Source organism: Balaenoptera borealis (genome assembly GCF_965194805.1).
Source record: "Balaenoptera borealis genome assembly, chromosome: 3".
NCBI classification, from domain to species: Eukaryota; Metazoa; Chordata; class Mammalia; order Artiodactyla; family Balaenopteridae; genus Balaenoptera; species Balaenoptera borealis.
In genome coordinates this window covers 29467477-29489422 of record NC_138866.1, presented here as the reverse complement: position 1 = coordinate 29489422, position 21946 = coordinate 29467477, and the positions used below count along the sequence as shown (strand labels likewise).

General features: G+C 49.4%; 1 protein-coding gene across 1 annotated transcript in view; it reads left to right on the top strand.

The window, feature by feature from the left end:
* Positions 1–3745, top strand: part of RGS6 (regulator of G protein signaling 6) — a 504882-nt gene extending 501137 nt beyond the window's left edge. Inside the window, 1 exon segment of the mRNA XM_082388244.1 lies at positions 1–3745. Within this exon segment, the coding sequence (XP_082244370.1) occupies positions 1–45 (45 nt within the window). The 3' untranslated portion in view covers positions 46–3745.
* The last annotated feature ends 18201 nt before the right edge of the window (positions 3746–21946 follow it).

Here is a 21946-nt window from a genome sequence, read left to right as displayed (position 1 = left end):
CCTAACACGTTCAGGGGAGAGCACCCGGTGGGACTCCCGCTGTGACTGTCAGCTGAGGTTATATTCTGACTCTCATCACTCCTCCCGCCGTCTGGGGGATCACGCTTTCCAGCAAACTCAAGAGGACCACTGGCCCTGAGCACATCCAGTATTACATCCCACCGCCTCTCCGGTGCACCCACGGCACCCCCCTAGTTACACCACTGTGTCCCGACCACCTCCCACCTCCCGCCTCCCCCACCTCTGCGGCCGCTGCGCGTAAGGAGCCGGGACCAGGCTGCCCGCACACCACGCGCCCCAATCGCATCGTCAGCACTGAGCCATCTCCTGGACTGCAGCACCTCGAGTTCTTCCAACCCCCTTGCAGGCCGCCTTTCAAAGAGGTCTCCACAGGCACTGGCGGCTGCCCTCTGCTCCTGCCAAACGTCTCGAGGGTCCAACACCAGAGGAAGCACTGGTGTTGATGAAAGAGCTTGTGGTTTAACAGCCGTGAAGGTTCTGACCATCTTTTAAATTTTTTATTATTTTGTAATTTATTCTGTCGTGGCCCCTCGCTCCTTGGTGTGTTCCCGCGTGTCTTACTCAAAATAAACGTAGCGGTGAACTCGGGGGCCGTTGGGATCCTCCCCTCCGGCAGCTCCAGGTGGGAGCTGGGAGGGTCCCAGATGGAGGGGCTGGGCCCCAGGCTGGCAGTCCCAGGCGTGGCTGGGCCCCTGCGGCCTGGTCTCAGTTGTGTCTGAAGCTGGGGCGGAATCTGTGCCCAGAGGCGAGGCCAGGGCCCAATGGTCCTCTGACGGTCCAGCAAAGGCTTTGCCCTCCACAATGCCAATCATCACAGGGCAATGCCAGCACAGAGCCCAACCTGCAAATGACCATCCGCCCACCTGGCTGTGAGGGAGTGATACAGGGCACCGAGTCGGGTGCCTGGCGCATAGTAGGTGTTTTGCAAATGGTAGCTATTACTCTCATTGTTGTCGCTGTCACCGTTGTGACTCCCGTGAGCCCTCCGACAGAGTGGTATAAGCAACGTGCTTTTGAATTCAGACACTCATCCCCGCCTCCACACCTGCTATGACAATCCTCCTTTGATCTATTCTGGCCGGAGGTGAAAAATCTCCCTTGGGAGTGTATAAACAGCAAACACAGAAGCAAAACAGCAATCACTGGTACTTCTTTACTTGTGTGGGCAATTTCACCAGCTGGTGAGGCTCATAAGCTTGTTTGCAGACGCTGATTCCTGGGTGCTCCCCCAGGACCATCTTTCCAAGCCCACCTTCGTGCCCTGTCTCCGGGGCACCAGCTTCCATCCCTCACAGCAGAGCCACCGAAGGCATGAGGAGTCGTGATTACAGTTGCGCCGTGGTTGGTTCTTGACCCCTGCGCCTCAGTTTCCCCCATGGCAGTGTTTGCTCTCCCTTCTCGGTACAGTGGAAATTAGAGACATTATTTTGAGTCCTCAGGGTGCCTCCAAAGGGGGGGCTATAGACCCAGATTCTGGGCAGACACTCCCTCCCCCTCATGCCACACAACCTGGGCTCAGAACCTGGCACCTGGCAGACAGCTGGCCACTGCTTGGTGAGTAAATGAGTTTGGTGAAGCCCGCTCCCGTATTGTGGGGTCTTCTGACCCCTCCTCTTCTCGTCCCATCCTTTTTTTGTCCCCTTGCTTTTCACACAGACCTCCTGTTTCAGAACAAAATTGCCGATCATGTTCCTCTGCACTCAACGTTGCCCAAAGGAAGCTATTCCCTGCCAAGGTGCCCAGGCTATGCTGACACTGACACACAGGGTAGGTGGACAAAGGCAGTTCTAGAACAACAGGGGCCTCTGTGCCCTCAGTTGTCGAGGGCAAGGGCCTGGCTTCCTCCTGTCCTTCCTCGTGGCTGCAGCCAGGGCAGGGGTAGTCTCCCTGGCCAGGACTTCTGTGCCCCCCGGCTGCAGCTCCTGAGGCTTGGCCCACCTTGGAGGCCCCCAGAAGGCCCGCCCAGAGCCAGATGGACTGCAGCCCTGAGATAGAGCAGGCTGAAGGCTTCCAGACACCTCTGGGGACATCCAGCAGGCTCGACAGACATCGGGGCACTTCGAATGGATTCAAACCCAGAGCAATAACCCGACTCATCCCGCCTCCCAACCAAGGCATGTTCGGTCTTGTGACTGCCACCACGTACCCCCCCAGCAGATCACACCCAGAAATGGGGGGTAGAACAGGATTGCTCCACCCAAGCTGGCTAGTCCAAGGTCAGTCTACCATGCAGACCTTAGAATGCAAGTACACTTGGAAAATCTGGTCTTGGCCAGTTCCCCATTGGCCTGGTCGACAAAACCAAAAATTCAGACCAGATTAGACTTTCGAAGGCAATTCTGTAGCAAAATAAGCTTTGCGTTTTTGCCCTGTCCTGCCTTAGCTCCCCTGACTGGGCATGGTCTCTGGGTCTGGGTTTCTTCCCCATAAGGATTCACAGGGCAAATACCATGTTGGCAGCGCCACAGCCAAAGCATCAGGGCAGTCTTAGAAGTGACCACCCACCCATCAGGGCAGACACACAGGCACCAGGCATTGGACATCTGACTGCCATAGACTTTGCCTACATGGGAAGAGGAAAGCTCGTAGGTTGGCACATGTAAGCGCCCAGCAGCAGCCAGAGGGCCTGACCAGAGGAGCAGGAGCTCTCTGGGCTGGAGAGAGGGCTCCTGCCCTTCCAGGAAGGGATGCTTTGTTCTGCTGGGAAGGGGTTGCTGTGCCCCAGGAATGCAGCAGGGTCTAGCCCACCTGGGCAGTCAGCTGCATCCTGCTCCAGACCAACCCCTGCCAAGGTGTCAGGTACAGGCCAGCACCCAGGAGGGACCTCTCACCACTCTGCGTTGCTTCTTAGACCAGTGAACACATGGAGACGTGCTCCAGGGGCTTTCCCTGTAGTAGGGTCCCTGTTGTGTTCAAACTACCTCACCAACAGGGCATGAAGCAGGAGCCTGCCACCCATCCAGCTCCTTGGCTAGTTGTAGAAATTGATGTTTTTCTTAAAATGCACCCCTCTCATTATGCTCCATGTGCATGGGCTTCAAAAACCACCACTAGCAAGCCTTCCCAGAAGCTGGAAAGAATTGAGGGCTGTTGGTCTTTGGGCCTTGCAGAACGTATTGAAGGGAGGTGTTCCAGCAAAGTCCAGGAGCTGGAAAGTCCTGGGGGGGAAGGTAACATGCCACCAGCCTCCAAAAGGGCTGTCTGAGCTGAGTATGTAGCAAGGACCATGTGTGGCACAGTCAAAAAGTGGCCAAATGAATCCCTGACACCTCACCTCAGGACCCTCTGGAGAGAGGTCTGGGTTCATGTAACCATGGCAACGGCAGACGCCAGCAACCTACTCATTAGTACCACCCACTGATAAGGCATCCCCTGGGCACCACCCAGGGGCCATAAAGTAGCAAAGTAGCAAATGTAGCAATAAGGGGCCCAGGGCCGTAAAGGAACAGGGTCCTAATGGCCCGGCCTCAGCCCTCTCCCCAGTCCCAAATAAGGACTCAGAGCCAGAGGCTGTCAGCTGTCTGAGGAGGGAGGCCCTGCGCCGCGCCAAGGGCTCCTGGTCTGTATTCTATGCCCACTCGACGCACGATCACAGACACGTCGGAATGGCCTTCTCATAGTGCATGTGGTTCTCGTTAGTTTATTTTTCTGGAATTTGGGGATTGGACTCCAGAATCAAACACGCTGGTACCATCTAGAAATAAATGACTTGAACCCACTATAATCCAGCTCACTCTGTGTGGCTCCTTGGTTTGGGGGTTTGTTGGGTAGGATTTACCACTAGAAAAAAAAATCTATCACCCATCCCCACTCCCCACTCCCTACCCTGCCCCATTACATACACACACACACACACACACACACACACGGCCTGTTTCCCCCTCGCTCCTAAGCAGATGCTGAGCAGCTTGGGGAAGCTCTGGGGTGGGGAATACATCCTGGTAGGTTGGGACAACAGTGTCACCAGAAGGCTGACGCCCCTGACTCTACCAGGGTCTCCTTGGCTGGGTGGTGTCTGTGCCCCATTGTCTGTGCTCCACCACAAACCACAGTGGCCTGGTGAGCGTCCGCAGTGGCCAGACACCATCTGACACTCTTAAATAAAGTCCCAAGATGGAAGTCTGCTACACACAGACGGGGATCTTTATGGGGAGTCTTGGTTTCCTGAGCGACAGACAATCTCATCTTCCAATCACGCCAAAGCAGCAGGACTCTGAGAGCCTGGAAGTCAGGCTGACAAGAGGAGAAAGAGAACAAGGTAAAAAGGAACCAGGGTACCGCAATCCTATTAACGATGAGGCTGGCACCTAGCAGTTTGCTTCAGTGGCAGAAATTCTGCTCCGGAAAGTAAGAGTGATCTCAGAAGTGTGGGAATGGGTCTTCAGCCACATTTGCATGGGAACCAACTTGTCTCCGAACCCCTGGGCCACCTCCCAGAGCGAGAACTCCTGCCTCACAAGGTCAAGACCGAGCTCACACCTGCAGTAGCCGCTGAAGTGTCAGATCTGTAGCATATCCCACTGTCAGGTCATGGCCCCACCACAAAAGAGCTGTACTTCCTTGTCCTCCTTGATCATGGCCACCTCCTCCAGGGAGTCTGGAACTCCTTCTCGGTTGAGCCATCTGGTTTATTTCCAGATCTTTGTTCAGCAAGCTGTCACTATGGACAGAGATCTGCTTCAGGTCCAAGATGGAGGTGGAGATTTGGGGCTGCCCATTATAACAGTAGGAGCTCTGCCCACCCACGATTGTCTGACAACCCCCTGAGTGCTTCCTCTCTCCCCACTTCCTTTTGGGGACTTCTGGCCGAAAGGGCATGAGGCTGTCCCTTACCTTGGTGGCAGCTCCCAATTGCTCAGGGCCTCAGATAGATGTCTCCGATCCTCGGACTTTTCCTAGGATGTGACAGCTTCCAAACTCTGTGGCTTGGAGAAACATCCTGGAGGCCCTCTGCAGGGCTTGTCCCCTCCTGGGCCGCAGAGTGTGCCTTCCCCCAGCCTGCCTTCCGAAGGGTGCTTCTCCTCATGAACTCCTGGCTCCCCTTACTGGGACTTGTGACGCCTGTGCCTGGGCCCCCTCCCTGCCCCCAGCCCTTCAGCACCCACAGTGGTGGTTATAGGATCTGTCCCAGACCCTGCACATCGAGGGGCAGGCCTCCCTGGCCAGCGAGAGGCTGCAGGCTCTGGCTTGTTTTACAGAGGCTTTGGGGTAGGGCATGAGCTCCGTCTGGCGCGGAGCTCTCTGTGATGAGCCTGCCCTTAAGGCACGGGCTCATTCCTCTCAGAGCCTGGGAACTGGCCCAGCCGGATCTGGCTTTTTTCAGCAGACAAATCGAGTAACAGCCCCTGATGGCGGCGGCTGGGCCGCACACCTCAGTCTGAGCATGAGTTTCCTTCGTTGTAAAATAAGGGTGGGAACTTCAGAATCGTATGGTTGTTGTGAGTTAATATAGAGGGCTTAGCCTGTGCCTGGTACCTAGTAAGTGCTCGCGAAACGAGTGCCGATATTAGCAGTTGCTGCATCTGAGAGGGGCCCTGGGAGGTGGTGAAGGCGGAGCACGTTTGCAAATCGCTGCTGGGCAGCTTTCCCAGCCCTTCCTGCCAGCCGGGAGGTGTGGGTTTTGTTTGCCTGTGCAGGTAGCAGTCTCTGCCTTGCCTGTGACAAGCCTTTGCTCTCATCTTCCCAGCAAGGGCCTGGTTCCCTCACTGTGTGTAACCTGGATGGCCTCGATCAATAATCCCACGTTAGGCCTCAGTAAATAGCTGGGCAGAGGTGGGGCGGTGCGTGGGGTGTTCCTCCTGCAGACCCTGGATGGAAAATGGAAGAAGTGTGAGCTCTCCATCCCCATTCCCATTTGTCTGACAAGCCTCCATGGCTGCTTCTCTAGGATCTGGATTCTGAGCTCTTGTTCAGAAATATTCCATTTGGGGCCAGTTGCTCAGACCTTGGACCCAGGATGAGCAGCTGGGCAAGGCCACCATCCTCAGAAAACATCTGTCAGCCACATGGACACAGCTACCTCTTGGAGGAAGGGCCTCATTCCTAAAATGGCCAAGCAAGCCAATGAAGCCTGTTTTCCCTCTTTCTCCCATTACATCACCAAAAGACTGTTGAGTTGGGGAGGAGGAGGAGGGATCAGGGAAGGAAAGATTAGAAACTAGAGGAGGCCCTGGCCATCTCTTGCTGCTGCCCTGCCCGTGACCACACCTGCAGGACAGTATCAGTGAGTATCAGCCCTCAGAGGACCTTAGAGATTTGCTAGTCCAATTGTGAGTGTGTGTGTGTGTGTTTTATATTTTGTTTGTTTATTGAGGTATAATTTACATACAGTAAAATTCACCATTTTTAGACATAGATATGAATTTTGACCAACTTATACAATGATGTAACCACCAACCAAAACTCAAGAGAGTAATTTTATCACCCCCCAAATTTCCCTCGTGCCCTTTCATGGTTAATCCCCTCCCCCCATCCACATTCCTGGCAGCTATTGATCTGTTGTCTGATTCTGTAGTTCTGCCTTTTTCGGAAAGGCACATAAAGGGGATCATACAGTGTCGGTCTCTAGAGTCTGGCTTCTCAGCCCAGTGCACATTGTTGACTAGATCAGTAGTACATTCCTCAGTGTTTTGTTTTTATACAAAGAAACTAAGGCCCAGAGGGGGAAGGCCAAGAGGAGGCGGAGGATCAGAGCCTGGAGTCCAGGTCCTCACTGCCACCCACCCCTCAGGCCCCTTGGCCACAACCTCTTCAGTAAAAAGTTATCATTTTAATCCCCCAAAGTCCATGAGCCCCTATTTGAGGAAGCACATGATCACAGAACCTGCACACTGAAGACAATGCATGATTCCTTATCTAACAGAAACAACTTACTTGGAAACAAAGGGAAGTAATAGTACATATTGGAGCGAGGCATCATTTATTCAGTTATCAAGTAGTGCTTTATAGACCCCCTACCAATAGGCAAAGGATCTATATAGACATTGCTCCGAAGATGATAGACAAATGGTCGACAAATACATGAAAAGAAAAACTCAACCTCATTAGCCATCAGAGAAATGCAAATCAAAAACACAATGAGAAGCCACTTTGCACCCACTAAGATGGTTATAATTAAAGAGACAGATAATAACAAGTGTTGGTGAGGATGTGCAGAAATTGAAGCTCTCATACACGGCTGGTGGGATGTAACATGCTGCAGCCACTTTAGAAAAGTCTGGCAATTCCTCAAAGAGATAAACGTAGAGTTACCATATGACCCAGCAATTCTACTCCTAGGTATGTACCCAGGAGAAATGAAAACATATGGTCGTACAAAAATTTGGAGACTAATGTTCATAGCAGCATTATTTATAATGACCAAAAAATGGAAATAATACAAATGTCTGTCAGCTGATAAATGCATAAACAAAATATGATATATCCATACAATGGAATATTATTTGGCTATAGAAGGGAATGAAGTACTGATACCTAATATAACGTGAATGAGCCTTGAAAACATGCTAAGTGAAAGAAGCCAGTCACCAAAGACCATATATTGTATAATTTCATTTAGATGGAATGCACAGAATAAGCCAATCTATAGAGACAGGAAGTAGATTCGTGATTGCTTAGGGTTAGACGGTCAGTCACTGCTAGTGGGTATGGGGTTCTATTAGGGGTAATGAAATGTTCTAAAATTGATTGTGGTGATGTTTGCACAACTCTGTGAATATACTAAAAATGATTGACCTGTATACTTTAAATGAGTGAATTGTTTGGTATGTGAGTCATATTCCAGTAAAGCTATGTGAGGGGATGGGGGGTTGGTGGGGAGGAGAGGAAGGGAGGGAGGTGCAATAGCTGTAGACCAGGAAGAAATCGAAGCCTCTTTTTCTAAGTAGCCAAGAGAACAGAGCTGGTCCCTAGAGAGAGCAGGTGAAGGTAGCCACAGAGGACTTTGAAATCCTGCCTAGTATCAAAGACAAGGTCAGCAGATGCCCGGTCATCCCAGAGCGAGTGGTCCATTTCAGCCATCTCTGCCTGCTCTGAGAATTCAAGCCCCCTTGTAGGGAACTAATTAAATTAGGTAGATTACCAGTCTGCAGGATAAGCGATCCACTCAACACACTCTCCTGCATCCCACTTGAGCCTTGTTTCCCAAAGCTTTAAGCCCCAGACACATTCGGGCTGTAAGAGGCAACATCCTGGATGGAGTCAGAAGACTTGCCTTGGGTTCTAGCCTTGGATTTGCCACCATTAGCTGTGTGGCCTTAGGCAGCTCATGGCAGCCCAGCACCCCTTAGGGCAAATGTTAAAGACTGCCACGCCACACCTCCAGGGGTTCCAAATGGGGAGTTTTGAGAACCCCAGGAATCTCCATTTTTCATAAGTAATCCTATCTGCACAGCGAAGGAGACTATCAACAAAATGAAAAGGCAAACTATGGAATGGAAGGACCCATTTGCACATCATATATCTGATAAAGGATTAATATCCAAAATATGTAAAGAACTCATACAGCTCAATAACAGAAAACAAATAATCCAATTAAAAAATGGTCAGAGGAATGGTCATTTTTCCAAAGAAGACATACAAATGACTAACAGGTACATGAAAAGATGCTCAACATCACTAATCATCAGGGAAATGCAAATCAAAACCACAGTGAGACATCACTTCACATCTGTTAGAATGGCTAATATCAAAAAGATAAGAGACAACAAGTGCTAGTGAGGGTGTGGAGAAAAGGGAACCCTTGTACACTGTTGGTGGGAATGTAAATTGGTGCAGCCACTACAGAAAACAGTATGACATTTCCTCAAAAAATTAATAGAACTACCATATGATCCAACAATTCCACTTCAGGGTATATAACCAAAGGAAATGAAATCACTATCTCAAAGAGGTATATGCACCCCCGTGTTCATCGCAAAATTACCTACAATAGCCAAGACATGGAAACAACCTAAGTGTCCATCAATGAATGAATGAAGAAAGAAAATGTGGTATATCTACATAATGGAATATTATTCAGCCATAAAAAAGAAATCCTACTATTTTAGACAACATGGATGGACCTTGAGAACATTATGCTAAGTGAAATAAGTCAGGCAACGACAGATACTGTATAATCTCACTTATATGTGGAATCTAAAAAAAACAACAACAAAAAAAGCCCAAGCTCATAGATACAGAGAACAGATTGGTGGTTGCCAGAGGTGGGGGTAGGGAGTAGGGGGAATGGGGTGAAGGGGGTCAAAAGGTACAAACTTCCCATTATAAGGTAAATAAGTTCTGAGGATCTAATGTACCGCATGGAGACTATCGTTAACAGCACTGTATTACATATTTGAAAGTTCTAGGAGAGTAGATCTTACAAGTTCTCATAAGAAAAAATTTGTAACTATTTGAGGTGATAGATGTTAACTAAACTTACTGTGGTGATTGTTTCACAATATATACATATATAAAATCATTCTGCTGTACATCTTAAACTAATACAACGGTATATGTCAATTAAATCTCAATAAAAATGGGGAAAAAAGTAATCCCAGGTGATTCTGATCCATATTCAGATGAGAACCACTGGACTAGATGCTTCCTATGTTTTCTTTCAGCCTGAGAACTGTAAGGGAAGAAGGTCTGACTGAAGTCCAGAAAAGACATCTAACTCCTCTCCACCTCGTCTCTAACCAAAGATGCTTACCTCCATCTTCCCCAGGGTGAAGGTCTATACACTGCAGTCTGGCTGCCCCTAGAATCTTCCTAAACCAACTCCAACCCCCCTCTGCTGGCTCTCTGCTTGCCACCCTCAAAGAAGCAACCAATCCTGGGTTCCCCTCCTGGAAGGAAAGTCCCTCATTTAGGGGTTAAGGATGCTCCATGTATGCACACACACACACAGACACGCACACGCACACATATCCATGCACGTGACTATGAGCTAATCTACTGAGGAGTTAAATGCTTCTACTCATGCAAGACTTTGCCAAAGTGAACTCACTGAGCCTGAAGATGAATGCATCAAGTCAGAAACAAAGGGAAAACACTGGGATCAAACCAAAAGATAAATTACAAATTGGATCAGTGGCTCTCGTTCTCGCTGTGCTGTGGAGGCATGTTATTAGCTGTCTGGACATGCCCAGTGGCTGGCGACACCCACACACACCAACACACACACAGCATCCACAAGCCCCCTCCCCGGTCAGGCACGAAGCAGAGGTGACCTTGACACTTCTCACTCCTAAGCCTTTAGCTCTGAGACTCGTGACTGCACTCAGGATTCTGGGCTTCGGGCAGGAAAGAACGAACTTTCCTTTTGGCTCTCCCCCATGGTACCAGCTGGCGAGCCCACAGAACTTCTGCCAGTTCACTCGCACAGTGTTCTGTGCCATCCCCAGTCCCTGCTGCCCCCTCCACAGCCCAGCCTCATGTTTGGCAGAGTCAGAATGACCACAGAGGAAGGGAGGAACTGGCGGAAGGAAGGCAGGAGTGCGTCTCCCCCAAAGAAGTCAGGTGGCAATAAGACAGGATTTGGTGGCTGACCTGATAAAGGACTCAGGGAGCCAGTTCTGATGGAAGGCATGTCCTGGGAAATTTACATCTATAAATATTTACTGAGATTGGCCATGTGACAGGTGTGGTGCTGGCTGCCACGCTTACAGAGTTGAGTAAAAGGGGTTCTGTCCTCCAAGACCACACCTTCTAGTAGAAGAGACAGACATGTAACTAACCAAGGGGGACACAAGGCAGAGGGGCACAGGTACAAACAAAATGCGCATTGTCAGGAGCAACTAATTCTACCTGAGAGGAAATGAGGAAGGGGGTAGCTTGAAAATTGCTGACCTGTTCAGGGAGCAGTGAGTGGACCCCATGACTGGCGCATACAGAGTATGGAGGACTGGAGTGGGTGTGAAGGAAAAGGAAAGGTCAGAGCTAGACACCAAAGAAAGACCTCATGATGCCTCAAACCAGGGTAGGGCCTGGCAGTGAGGATGGAGGGAGGGGACAGACTCACAAGATGCTGTGGTAGAATACAGAGCCCCTTGGTGACTCAATGAATATGGGGGTCAGAAAGCAAGAGGTGAGTATTGAATATTTCAGAGGGCTCGAATCAGCATGGAAGAATGGTGTGGGGTCAGTAGACCTAAGAATGATCCAAAAGGGCATGAGGACAGAGCGGCCAGGCTAGGAGCAGGTTTCCGGGGAATAAAAGCCGTGAGGGAGGTGAAATGATAATAGGTGGTGTTTAGTAAGGGCATTTCAGAGTTTATTCTATCAGAGGTGGAGCAATTTTGAGGCAGCCAGGGTATGGCCGTGGGGGTAGCTGAACTGGAGAGAAGCAGGAAGGACAGCATGGAGGAGGTAAGGGTCATCCCAGGGGCTGTTGAGGTCACTTGGAATGACCGCAGGAGGTGCAGTAGAGGACGAGCCTGGGAGTTGAGAACTGGAGTCCTCATCGTCAGGGAATCCGGAGACGTGACCTGCAGGTCCACAGATGAGGGCACTAAGGAGGAGGCGATGATGGAATAGCCACCTGCTATTCCTTCAGCAGGAGAAGGGTCCGGGACAGAGCTCACAGGTGGGTGGCCGGAAGGCAGTGGTGAGGGGGCAAGGGCATGCCAGCCTCCAGCTTCATCCGGATTGCCCTCAGAAGTGCATCTGGGCTGAGCCTTCCTCCCCCACCTCCATCACTTCCGGAAATCAAAGCCGGTCCCCTTGGGAAGCCGGTGCCACGTGTGATGCTCTGCACACAGCAGTCCTTGGGTTCGCTGACTTCTGCTCTGGACTTCGTTCCCGTCTGCCCTGCTCCTCTCTGAGACGGCGTCCTCGGACAGCTCAAGGCTCTCCATCTGGGTCTTTAAGGGCCATCTGGTGGGACGGCCTCTCAGGGGAACAGTCTGGTGACAATATCCCTTTGACTTTTCAGTCATTAGACCCCTCCATAGGGTTCAAGGTGAACTGCCTCATACCCAGTTTCAGTCTTGTGAACACAGTTGAGGAAAGAGTCCCCTTGGTTTGAGGTTCTCCTGTCACCTTTTGCTTTCTCTTCCACACAGGCAGCACACATTTTATTCTTCCAGTTTTTCTGTTCCGGGCATTTCCTCCAGGTCTCTGGCCACGTAAAGGTGGGCATCTATGCACGCAGCCCACCACATGTGGGGTTCCTGGCAACTAAAAGATCGTAATGTTCTGCTCCCCAAAGAGTGCATACAGAGTTTTCACTGAATAACATCACCCTGTAATCTGTAACAGAAAGAAAAGAAGTGATGATGGGGGGGCGGGGGATAAATTGGGAGATTGGGATTGACATACACACCCTACTATATATAAAATAGATGAGTAATAAGGACCTACTGTATAGCACAGGGAACTCTACTCATTACTCTGTGATGACCTATATGGGAAAAGAATCTTAAAAAGAGTAGATATATGTATATGTATAATTGATTCATTTTGCTGTACACCTGAAACTAACATAACATTGTAAATCAACTCTACTCCAATAAACATTTTTTTTTAAGTGATGATAATTCATAGCAAAAGGACCCAGGTCTCCAACACAATAATGCCATTCCTTTAATGCGCCCGAAAGCAGCAGATTAGGACACACCTTTAATTTCATACGATGCCTTCGGCACCTTGAAGCATAAACCCTTTTGTCTGTTTGTTTCAACCATTTGGACAAGAAATTTCATTTCATTTGCAGGAATGTCATCAGAATGAGTATCCGTAACCATACAGCTTTGTGCTGCAGGGCTGTCCTTAGGGCATCCTGCAGTCCCATGATGCAGGCAGGCTGGGAGACCGGGAACCTGCGTCTCCTCTTCCTCACTGTCAATCGGGGCTTCTCAGCAGTGTGGATCCAACAGCCCCCAACCTGCTGTCCACTATGCCTTGGGAAGAATGAATGATTTTCAGAGGAGATCTGAAATCAAGCAAATGTCTTAGTGATATTAATCTGAGAGCCTAAGGCTCTGAAATGCCTTATACCTTTCAGGTGAGATAAATACATGGGCTTTGTGACAGCGTTGACCTCGGTTTCGAGAACGCCTCCCTTTATTTCTGGAACCATTGGTGTGATCTGAAGAGTGAGGCTGCTGGTAGAGGGCCTCCAGGGTCACGAGGCTGACCCCTGTTTTGTCTGTGAAGGTCACCTTCATGCATATCTGCACTGAAGTTCCCAACACGGGGCTGTAACAGGCAGAGGTATTATTTGACACTCACAGCAGAGCCCTAAACTGCCTCTAACTCAGGAGCGATACCAATGCTAACAATAATTTTCTCTTGCCCAGAATCCTATATTCATATGCATATGAAATTCATATCTATATGAAAATTTCCTGAGCAAATACACTGAAAGTTTGAAAGGGTGTTCTACTGTGACTAAATTCCAGACATCTGAACAAAATCTCCTAAAGAGAAAGAGAAAGAGAAAACCAAGTTCTCTGCATGTAAACACGGCCAGGGTTCTACATTCCTGTAGCATTCGCCAGCTCTTAGCACCTACCTCTTACCTCTGTCCCTGCCTCCCAGCCTCCCTCGACAGCTGGCCCCTTTTAGCCCTACCTCCGAGGAGCACATACATTTAGTGCAGCTCCAGTTCCTACGGTGAGAGGGCAGTAGCTGAAATGTCACCAGGAAACATCTAGGCGAGCATAATTTGAAGAAAGCTGGGTTAGGTTGCCCACATCTGTAATAAAAACATGCCATGGGAGAAGTGACTTCGCACCACACACCTGTCTAGACCGTGACCCTGGAGCTGCAGGCACACTTGCCATCCGAAGCACCACCTACCACCCAAGGCTGAAAGGTGACTTACGTGTCCCCGTGTCCTTGGAAGGAGTCCAGGGCAGCCCCCGCAGGAGAAAGCCACTTCCTCATGTCACTGAGCTGTTATTGCCAGGTCTGAGGGACACAGAAACAGCTCAGATTAGTGGCGATCTAAGCCAGGCCATCAGCCCTGGTAACAGAGAAACGTTACTTTCAAACCCTCAATCATATCTTGCTTGAAATCGAAAAGTGGAAGTGTGTCATCGTCAAGTGAAGCACAGAGGCAGGATGAGTGGCCTGGGAATTGGCACGGGGTAAAAGCCTCTCCTCTCCCTCTAGGGGTCGGAACTCTTGACTTTTAACCGCCGGGCCCTTACAGCAAGTGGCTGAAATTAGCTACCCTCCCCTCACAACTGGGTTCTGACTCAGAGCTTGTCCACACCTCTCTCCAGCCTGGAACACAAACGGCCAATCTACCATTCTGACCACTAGAACTTAACCTCCCTCATTTGAAAGACATTTTACTAATTTGGAAAACGAAGAGCTCTTCGAATTTTTCTTTGGCTTGGGAGGACCTTCGCATCCTAAGTCTTAAAATGTCTTGCTTTGGGGCTCAGGGGACAACCCTTCCCCCTGACCTTGTATCTCAGCAAAAATACCATCCCCACCCAGGGCGACAGCTTTGCCCTGCAGGACAGAAGCAATCGGCCTCCATCCTCCGCATCCATATTCATGGGAATTGTTCATGCTCTGACCTGTAGCCCTGTGTGGGCTGTCAGCCGGGGAGCCGGGGCTGATGATCCCCAGAAGTGCACTTCAGGAATGAGCCCACAGCCATCTGCCTCTCCTCCAAGTAACTCGGGCCCTGGGAGAAATAAACAGCTGTTGTCACCGCAGTCCCAGAGAAGCATGAAATAGGGAGGGAGCAAGGAGGGGGCGGGGGCCAGCACCTTTCAGAGCGAAAGGCGCTCCCGAGACTGTTTGAAGGTTATTAGTGTGGCTATAATCAGGCTGTTAGCCAAATGCAGGTGGAGAATGAAGTGGTTTTGAAATTGCTTTGTAGAGAAAGCAGAGCCTGTGTTGATATAATCTATGCATGCGATCTCTTTCAAGTAGCTCTTCAGCTTCTTACACGTCCAAGAAGCTAGGACTGGGGTCGCCTGCTAACCACAGTCAGAACTGTACACTTCTCTGACCCTCGAAAGGGATCAGGGCCTGCCAACCAGAGCCCTGCCCTCTACCTCTTCCACCTGCCCTGCGAGAGCAAGTCCAAGTCACGAGGCCCTTCTCATGTGCCCAGTCAGGGCCCAGAGACCCTGTGGGCTCACAAGTACTTCTTTTCAGTTCACAGGCAGGTGGTCTCATTCTGTGGGCAATGTGCTGTGCCCAGGATGGCCAGCCCAGCCCCTTCATGCTTCCCGAGGGGACCCAACAGCAGCCTCATTTCTAGGGACGGTCTCCTGATGAGAGAGGGGTTCTCAGCGTCCCCTGTAGATGATGAAGCCTCCTGCCCAGGCCCTCTCCTTCTCAGGCTGCAGAAAGAGGACGGGGTGTCCCCACCTGCTCCTCCTTGAGGGTCCTTCTCTTCGTTCACAGCACCCTCAGCCATCCCTTTCTCCCAGCCTAAAGTTTGAGGCTCATTCTCCCCTTCGTCCTCCTCCACAGACAATCAGTTACAAACTCTATCCTTACATCTCTCAGCCCAACCACTCTCCTCCTCCCCACTTCCACTCCAGTTGCTTCTGGTTCCCACCACAGCAGCCTACCCGGGTCCTCTACGTGCAGTTCTGTCTCTCTCCAAGCCATTGTCCACGCTGCAGCCAGAATCATCTCCCAGAAATTTCAGGTCTGATCCTCCAACACCTCGGATCAATGTTCCATAGCTCTCGTCCTTGGGATGTTGTCCAAACGCCTTATCTGACTCTTTCTACCTCTGCGGCCTATGCTGCAGCCGTATTGAAAGTGCTCACAGTGTCCTAATAGGTCTGCTTTCTCTCACTAGCAGCCTTTGCACATGCTGCCGCCTCTGCCTGGAGTGCTTTCTCTTCTCCCTACTCGGCTAAATCCTATTCTTCCTTCAGGGCTTGGCTCAGGTTTTCCCCCTCTCCAGGAGTCTTCTCTGATCCCTCTTTCCCCCAAGTTTGGGATAGAGGTCCCTTTTATATGGACTTGTTACAGTATATGATATGCACATCTCCCTCCCCTGCCTGTCTATGGGCTCCTTCAGGGCAAGGATACTGTTGTAGTCAATTTTGTATCCCTTATGCCTATTACAGCACGTAACACTTAAAAAGCATTTCAAAAGCATCAGATGGTGGCATTCATAAAATAAAATAATGGAAGAGGTTGAAAATCATTCAGTGATCCAAAGGGCCAATAGCTTGGGGTGAGTGTAGTTGGAGATTAAGATGGGAGAATCACACATGCAAATCACACGTGCAGAACTAAGAAATGTTTTCACAGGGGGTACCTTCAGCTTCAGCTCAAAGTCTCCCCTCACTTTTGATGGGTGTATTCCCCCTAGAGCCATCCAATCAAATGTGTTGACTCTTGGTTCTGTGAGCCTTATCATTAACCAAGGAATAACGTTTGGTAATTAGCACGTCGTGTAGGCTGACTAGTGTGGGATGAATGACTCAGCCGTGATGCCAGGACTAGGAGCCTCCACCCCACATAGTCCCCTTTCCATGGGAACTCTGATGTGCCGCCATGTGCTTTTCAACCCTGGGTTGGGTAAAATAACCTTTGACACAGTTGTCTACTCTAATCCAAGTGGGCTGATGGGGGTGAGGCAAGAACACAGTCTGCTGAGCTGGTATTTGCTGGTTTCATGAACAAGTGAAGGCAAATGAGTTACACCCTGACTCACAAAGTAGAAACTACTCTGTCTAGCTCAGCCTTTTTCTTAAGCCAGTTTTTCTGTCAATCCTCCTTGGTGCCCCCAGGCCTCCCCAGGTCTCTTTCACAAGCTGGCAGATGTTTTCAACACAATGCTGGCAAAATGACATACAGATGGTCACCCATATGGTGCCAGTTTGGATCTGACTCCTGGAGAAAATTCTGGAAGTCCACTCAGCTATGAAGGACACCCACCAGCTTCCTGCACTGAGTCCAAAGCTGACTGCTCATGGGGACACAGGTGGGAGGCAGGTGCTTCACATAAATGGACTACCCTCTGCTAATCACCACCAATCAAGCCAGTGGTGCAGGAGAAAACAAAATGAGACAGAATCGTCATCCAAGAGGTGAAATGAACTGGTTGCCAAGGAGGCAAGGGATGGGTCTGGATTCCCATAACATAAATGGTCATATGTCAGGCAGGCTTTGCTTCAGAGCAGGCCAGAAACTTGGAGACAGAGTGTGGGGATCTTCAGATTTAATTCCAGTTGATGCAATATCTAGGGGTGTTCAATGTATTACGTTCAAGCTAATCAGCGTCCACAACTGCCAAAAACAGACTCAATCAGCCAATCATTCAATGTTTATTGACTATCCAATATGTGCCAGGCATTTATTGAACGCCTACCACGTGCCAGGCACTATTCTGAGTCTGGGGACAGTATGGTAAACAATTACCATAAGGGCCATGCTTTTTAGAGACTTACATTCCAGTCAGGGGAAGACAGAAAGACAAACAAACAAATGAGAAAATGTTAGATAAGTAATAAGGGCGATGTAATAGAGGATAAGTGGTGGCTACTTTAGATTGGATGACTAAGGGAGTCCTCTCTGAAAAGCTGACATTTGAAACTATAGTCTGAATGAGAAGGAGGAACCAACTAACCGCACGGGCATCAAGGAAATAGCTAGTGCGAAGGCTCAAGGTGAGACAGGTTGATGCCCAGAGACAGTTGGAATAGCAGTATCCTGACAATGGGTGATCCTACAGAAAGTAAAACTCTGGCTGACAGTGGAAGGGTCCAGAAACTGATATAAGCCTGTGTCGAAAACATCACCGTGTGCAGCCGAGAGAGTCTGGAGAAGGCAGGGGTTGACAGTGACTAGCTCAACAATATTTACCATTGAGATACTCAGATTCTAAGAGGGATTCACATTGGGAGTAGGTTTGACATTGGATCATGGAGACAGGGAGAGAAGCCAGGTCTTGGGGCATTGGGTGGAGGCTACAAAGGAAGTAGGCAAGTACAGGGGAGGCTGGAGCTGAGGTATGTCTGAAGGATGGGGTTGAACCAAGCCCAGGGTCAGAATCTAGGGAAGCAGGGCTGAAAGCCAGAATAATTCAATGGATCAGGAACTCAGGATGCAGTCATGAGCCAGATGTGAAGCCAAATAGGAAGAAACCCAAAGATCATGGCACTTCCATTTCCAGGAAATTTGGTATATGCTTCCTGTTGGGAGGCATCAATCCAAGACTTTAACTAACCCCAGAAGACTACTGATTCTCAAATCTATACTTGGCAATGTACACATTTCTTTTGAAATGTAATCCCAACTTCTTGAAAGTCTCAGGAAGTTCAGGCTCAACTTTTCCAAAGTTAAAATCATGAAGTCGCTCCTATCCCCTTCAAATCACCTCCTCTTTTTGAATTCCACATCCCAGTGAATGACATCCGCATCTACACTGCTCACAACCAGGGAACCTGGACATCATCCATTGCAGGTTTTGCATTTTCCATGAAGCAGATTCTTAGATGAAGATTAGCATAAGGAGATGTACTAGAAAGAGCTCTTGTGATCTCCACCTGTGTAAGGGAAAGGAGAAAAGCGGGATTAGAAAAAAGAAGATGCTGAGCTCCAGTGAAGTCTCAACTAAGGTTTCAGCCAACCCCTCAGGGAGCTCTGACTCTGGGAAGGCCCTCAGAGTTGTCTCAAGGTGGGTCTGAGTTGTCGCTTCTGTACCCTAATGTTGACCTGTCATTGGATGCCGGCTATCTAGGAAAGCAAAGTGAACTTGGACAAGGCAAACTGTCTCCCAACAGCTGGAGGAATAAGTCCTTCAGTCCTGAAGGGGTCAGGGTGATACATCAAAGCATCTACTTCTTCTCTCTTTTGCCTCATCCCCACCATCCCATGAAAGATGAGACATGTCCTGGGGGTCTACCTTCTATACATCTCTCCCACCCATCCTCTTCTCTCCTTCCACCTTGCCACTAATCCAAGTCTCAAAATTTCTCACCTGGACTAGGTCTTCAATCTGCTCTCCCTGGCCCTCTCCAGTCTGTACTCCATGTGGCTGCCACGTGACTCTCCTATGTTTCTGAGACAAATCTGAGCCTGTTACTCTACAGTTTAAAACTCTTCAGCAGCTATCTTCAGAATACAATCTGAGTTCTCTACAGGATGAAATCTGAATTTCAGATCAGAGAGTGCAAGATCCTTCAGGACCTGGCCCCTGTTGACGCCTCTGTCCTCCTCTTTCCCCACCCCTGACACCTGGACATTATCTTCAGCCTTTCTTCATGACTTAGTGTTCCTAAGTGTCCCTTTGGACACCTGACTCTTTGGTCAGGAAAGCCTTTCCAATCTCCACCTCTTTGACCTTTAGGACTCATTTCAGGGCTCACTTTATCCTGAAATAATATGCCCATCACCATCCATCCACAGTCCCCCGCCCCACCCCCAGGTCATCTTGGTCTTCCCTTTACCCCAGCATTCACAGCTCTCTCATAATGACCTGCTGCCTTGCCCCCCTTCCCTGTGACACACTGAGACCCTTAAGAATAAAGACTGTATCATATTCTTTATACTGCCCCAGTATGTATCATATTCTTTATACTGCCCCAGTATGCCCCACTACTGCCACAGTATGTGGCACATAATAGGCACTCAGTAAATATCTGATGAATGAATCAAGTGGTCGACCAATGAGACTAAGAGAATAAGTTAGTAATGGTGTCTATTTTACACCAAAACAAGATGCTTTAAGGGGTTTATCCACCCAACAGGGATATGATAGCCACAAAGAATGGACAGATTGAATCCTCATTCCAGGGCAACAGCTCCCTGAGAGTGCTGGGACTGTGTGCAGCCATGATGGCCTGTTATCCCTGAGCATGGGTTTAACATAAACTGAGGGTCAGCAGTGTCTGTGTTTCTGGTAAGCTGGTGGGCTGTGTTCATGAGAGACCCACTGTGGCTGACCTAACACTCATGCCAAACCCCTTCTCCCATGCCTTCCTGCACTGCAGAGACTGAGAACTGAAAACCACATCCATTTCTAGATCTCACGTGACCTACTTTCCACCAGACATTTGGAAAATGGAAGTGAGCAATGTGAGGTGGCAGCCATGTGCTGGGAGATCAGAACTAGGGGACAGAGGTGCTGGGTTTTTTGGAAAAGCCATGGTGGAAGTCCTACTCCCTGGTCCCTGCCTCGGAGATAAAAAAAAAAAAAAAAAGTGTGTCCAAGTGGGCCCAGCAGTGGGTTTCTGCTCCAACGGTCATTGGGTGTTTCTCCTGGGTGGTTTCCTGACTCTTTGGTAAAACTGACGCCACACCTTGTAATACATCCCTTTATCCTTAAACTAGCAACTGAACAATACACCCAGTTACAAGGAAGCCTGCGGATTTTCCTTGGCAAGCGTTCATCCTGGGGGGAGAAGCAGCAATGTGATAAACTTAACCCAGCAAGAAGACCTCTGTCATCAAAACCAAGACTCTTATCTGAATCCCATTAAGAACGAAACTATCAGTAAAAATAGAAAGAACTGTCGACTAAAACCATGTAAACCACTGAGGCATAGTCAGCCCAGCTTGGCTACCCTCCAGCAGAGAAGAAAGATGGATGCTACCCCACTTGGCTTCAAATTATTCTGCAGCTCTGCCATCCCAAAGGCTCCAAAGGCTTCCACTAGAGGGGGGCGTCATCCCCCACCAAGAGATGGCAGTGCCCCATCCGATGTCCAGTGGGAGGCTCTAGAACTCACGGGGCACAGAGCTGGAGCAGTGGCCGTGCTGGCAGTGGGAGGCTCATTTGTGAGCTCAGATGCAACTCTCCCTGGGGACTCCCAGGGGTATTTGGGCAGGGGAACATGCTGGGGTGCAGAGGTGAGACACTACCTGGGGACCCCCATAATATTGGGGGAACTCTTATCTGTGAGACCCTGTAAGATCCCCCCTGGGAGTTCCTAGAGATACTTGGGGAAGACTTGTTTGTGAACTGATGTATGGGGGTTTCCCAGGGGCTCTCATAAATGTCATCAAGGGGTCTCTCATCTGTAAGCACATGTGGGACGTGCCCTAGGGATTCCCAGAAAGACCTGGGAGGACCTTTCATTCATGAGCTCATGGGACACATCCCTGGGGACTCCCACCTCTATGTGGGGGAACTATTGTAAGAATATGTGAGGCATTCCTGGCCTCCAAAAATTCAGGGGGCCCTTCGCAGGGGTTAGACACTCTGCATGGCCAGTTTGAGGCAGGATCCAGTGAAATTTGAGAATTTTGACCCATGTGACCTTTTTACCCACAGGCCTGGGAGCATTTTGACATTCACTTTGATTACTGAGAACAGAACCCCTTCCCTCTCTTCCTGGGGGACAAACTTATTATTTAGGTCTGGCAATTCTTTTGTTGAGGTTACTATCAAAACTTGCTGGCCTGGGAGCCATTTTGACCCTGTCTGGTGACCTTGCATATCACTGTTGTGCACCATTAGGCAAAAAGTTACAATTTAACTCTCAGAAGGCAAGCTTTTGTGCCGCCTTTTTTGGGACTATGTTGCCCTCTTACTATTTACAGAAATAAATGCAAGCTTTCACAAACTAGTTGGCCTGTGTGAAGGAAGGAGTGTGCAGGGTCCCTGGGCGTCCCGGGTGCCTCATGGAGCCAGTGCCCGGCTCTCTGGTCGGCTGCCAGCACACTTCTCTCCTCCCCTGACTCCAATGCCGAACACTCATCCCCTGCAAGTTCTTTGCAGAGCTGGAAAACGTGACTCAGAAACACATCTGAGAACAAAAGAGATGAATAAACGATTCACACTGGAGGAAAACCAAATGACTACTAAACACTTGGAAAGATATCCAACTACACTAAAAATTTAAGAAATGCAGCTTAAAACCAGCCACCATTACCACTCATTAAATTAGCAAAAAAAAAAAAAAAAAAAAAATTCAAATAAGGATATCCAGAGCTGGCAGCAGTGGTATAAAGCATGGTTTTCACCTGCCACTGGTGGAGCTTTAAATTGGTGCAAACTTTTGGGAAA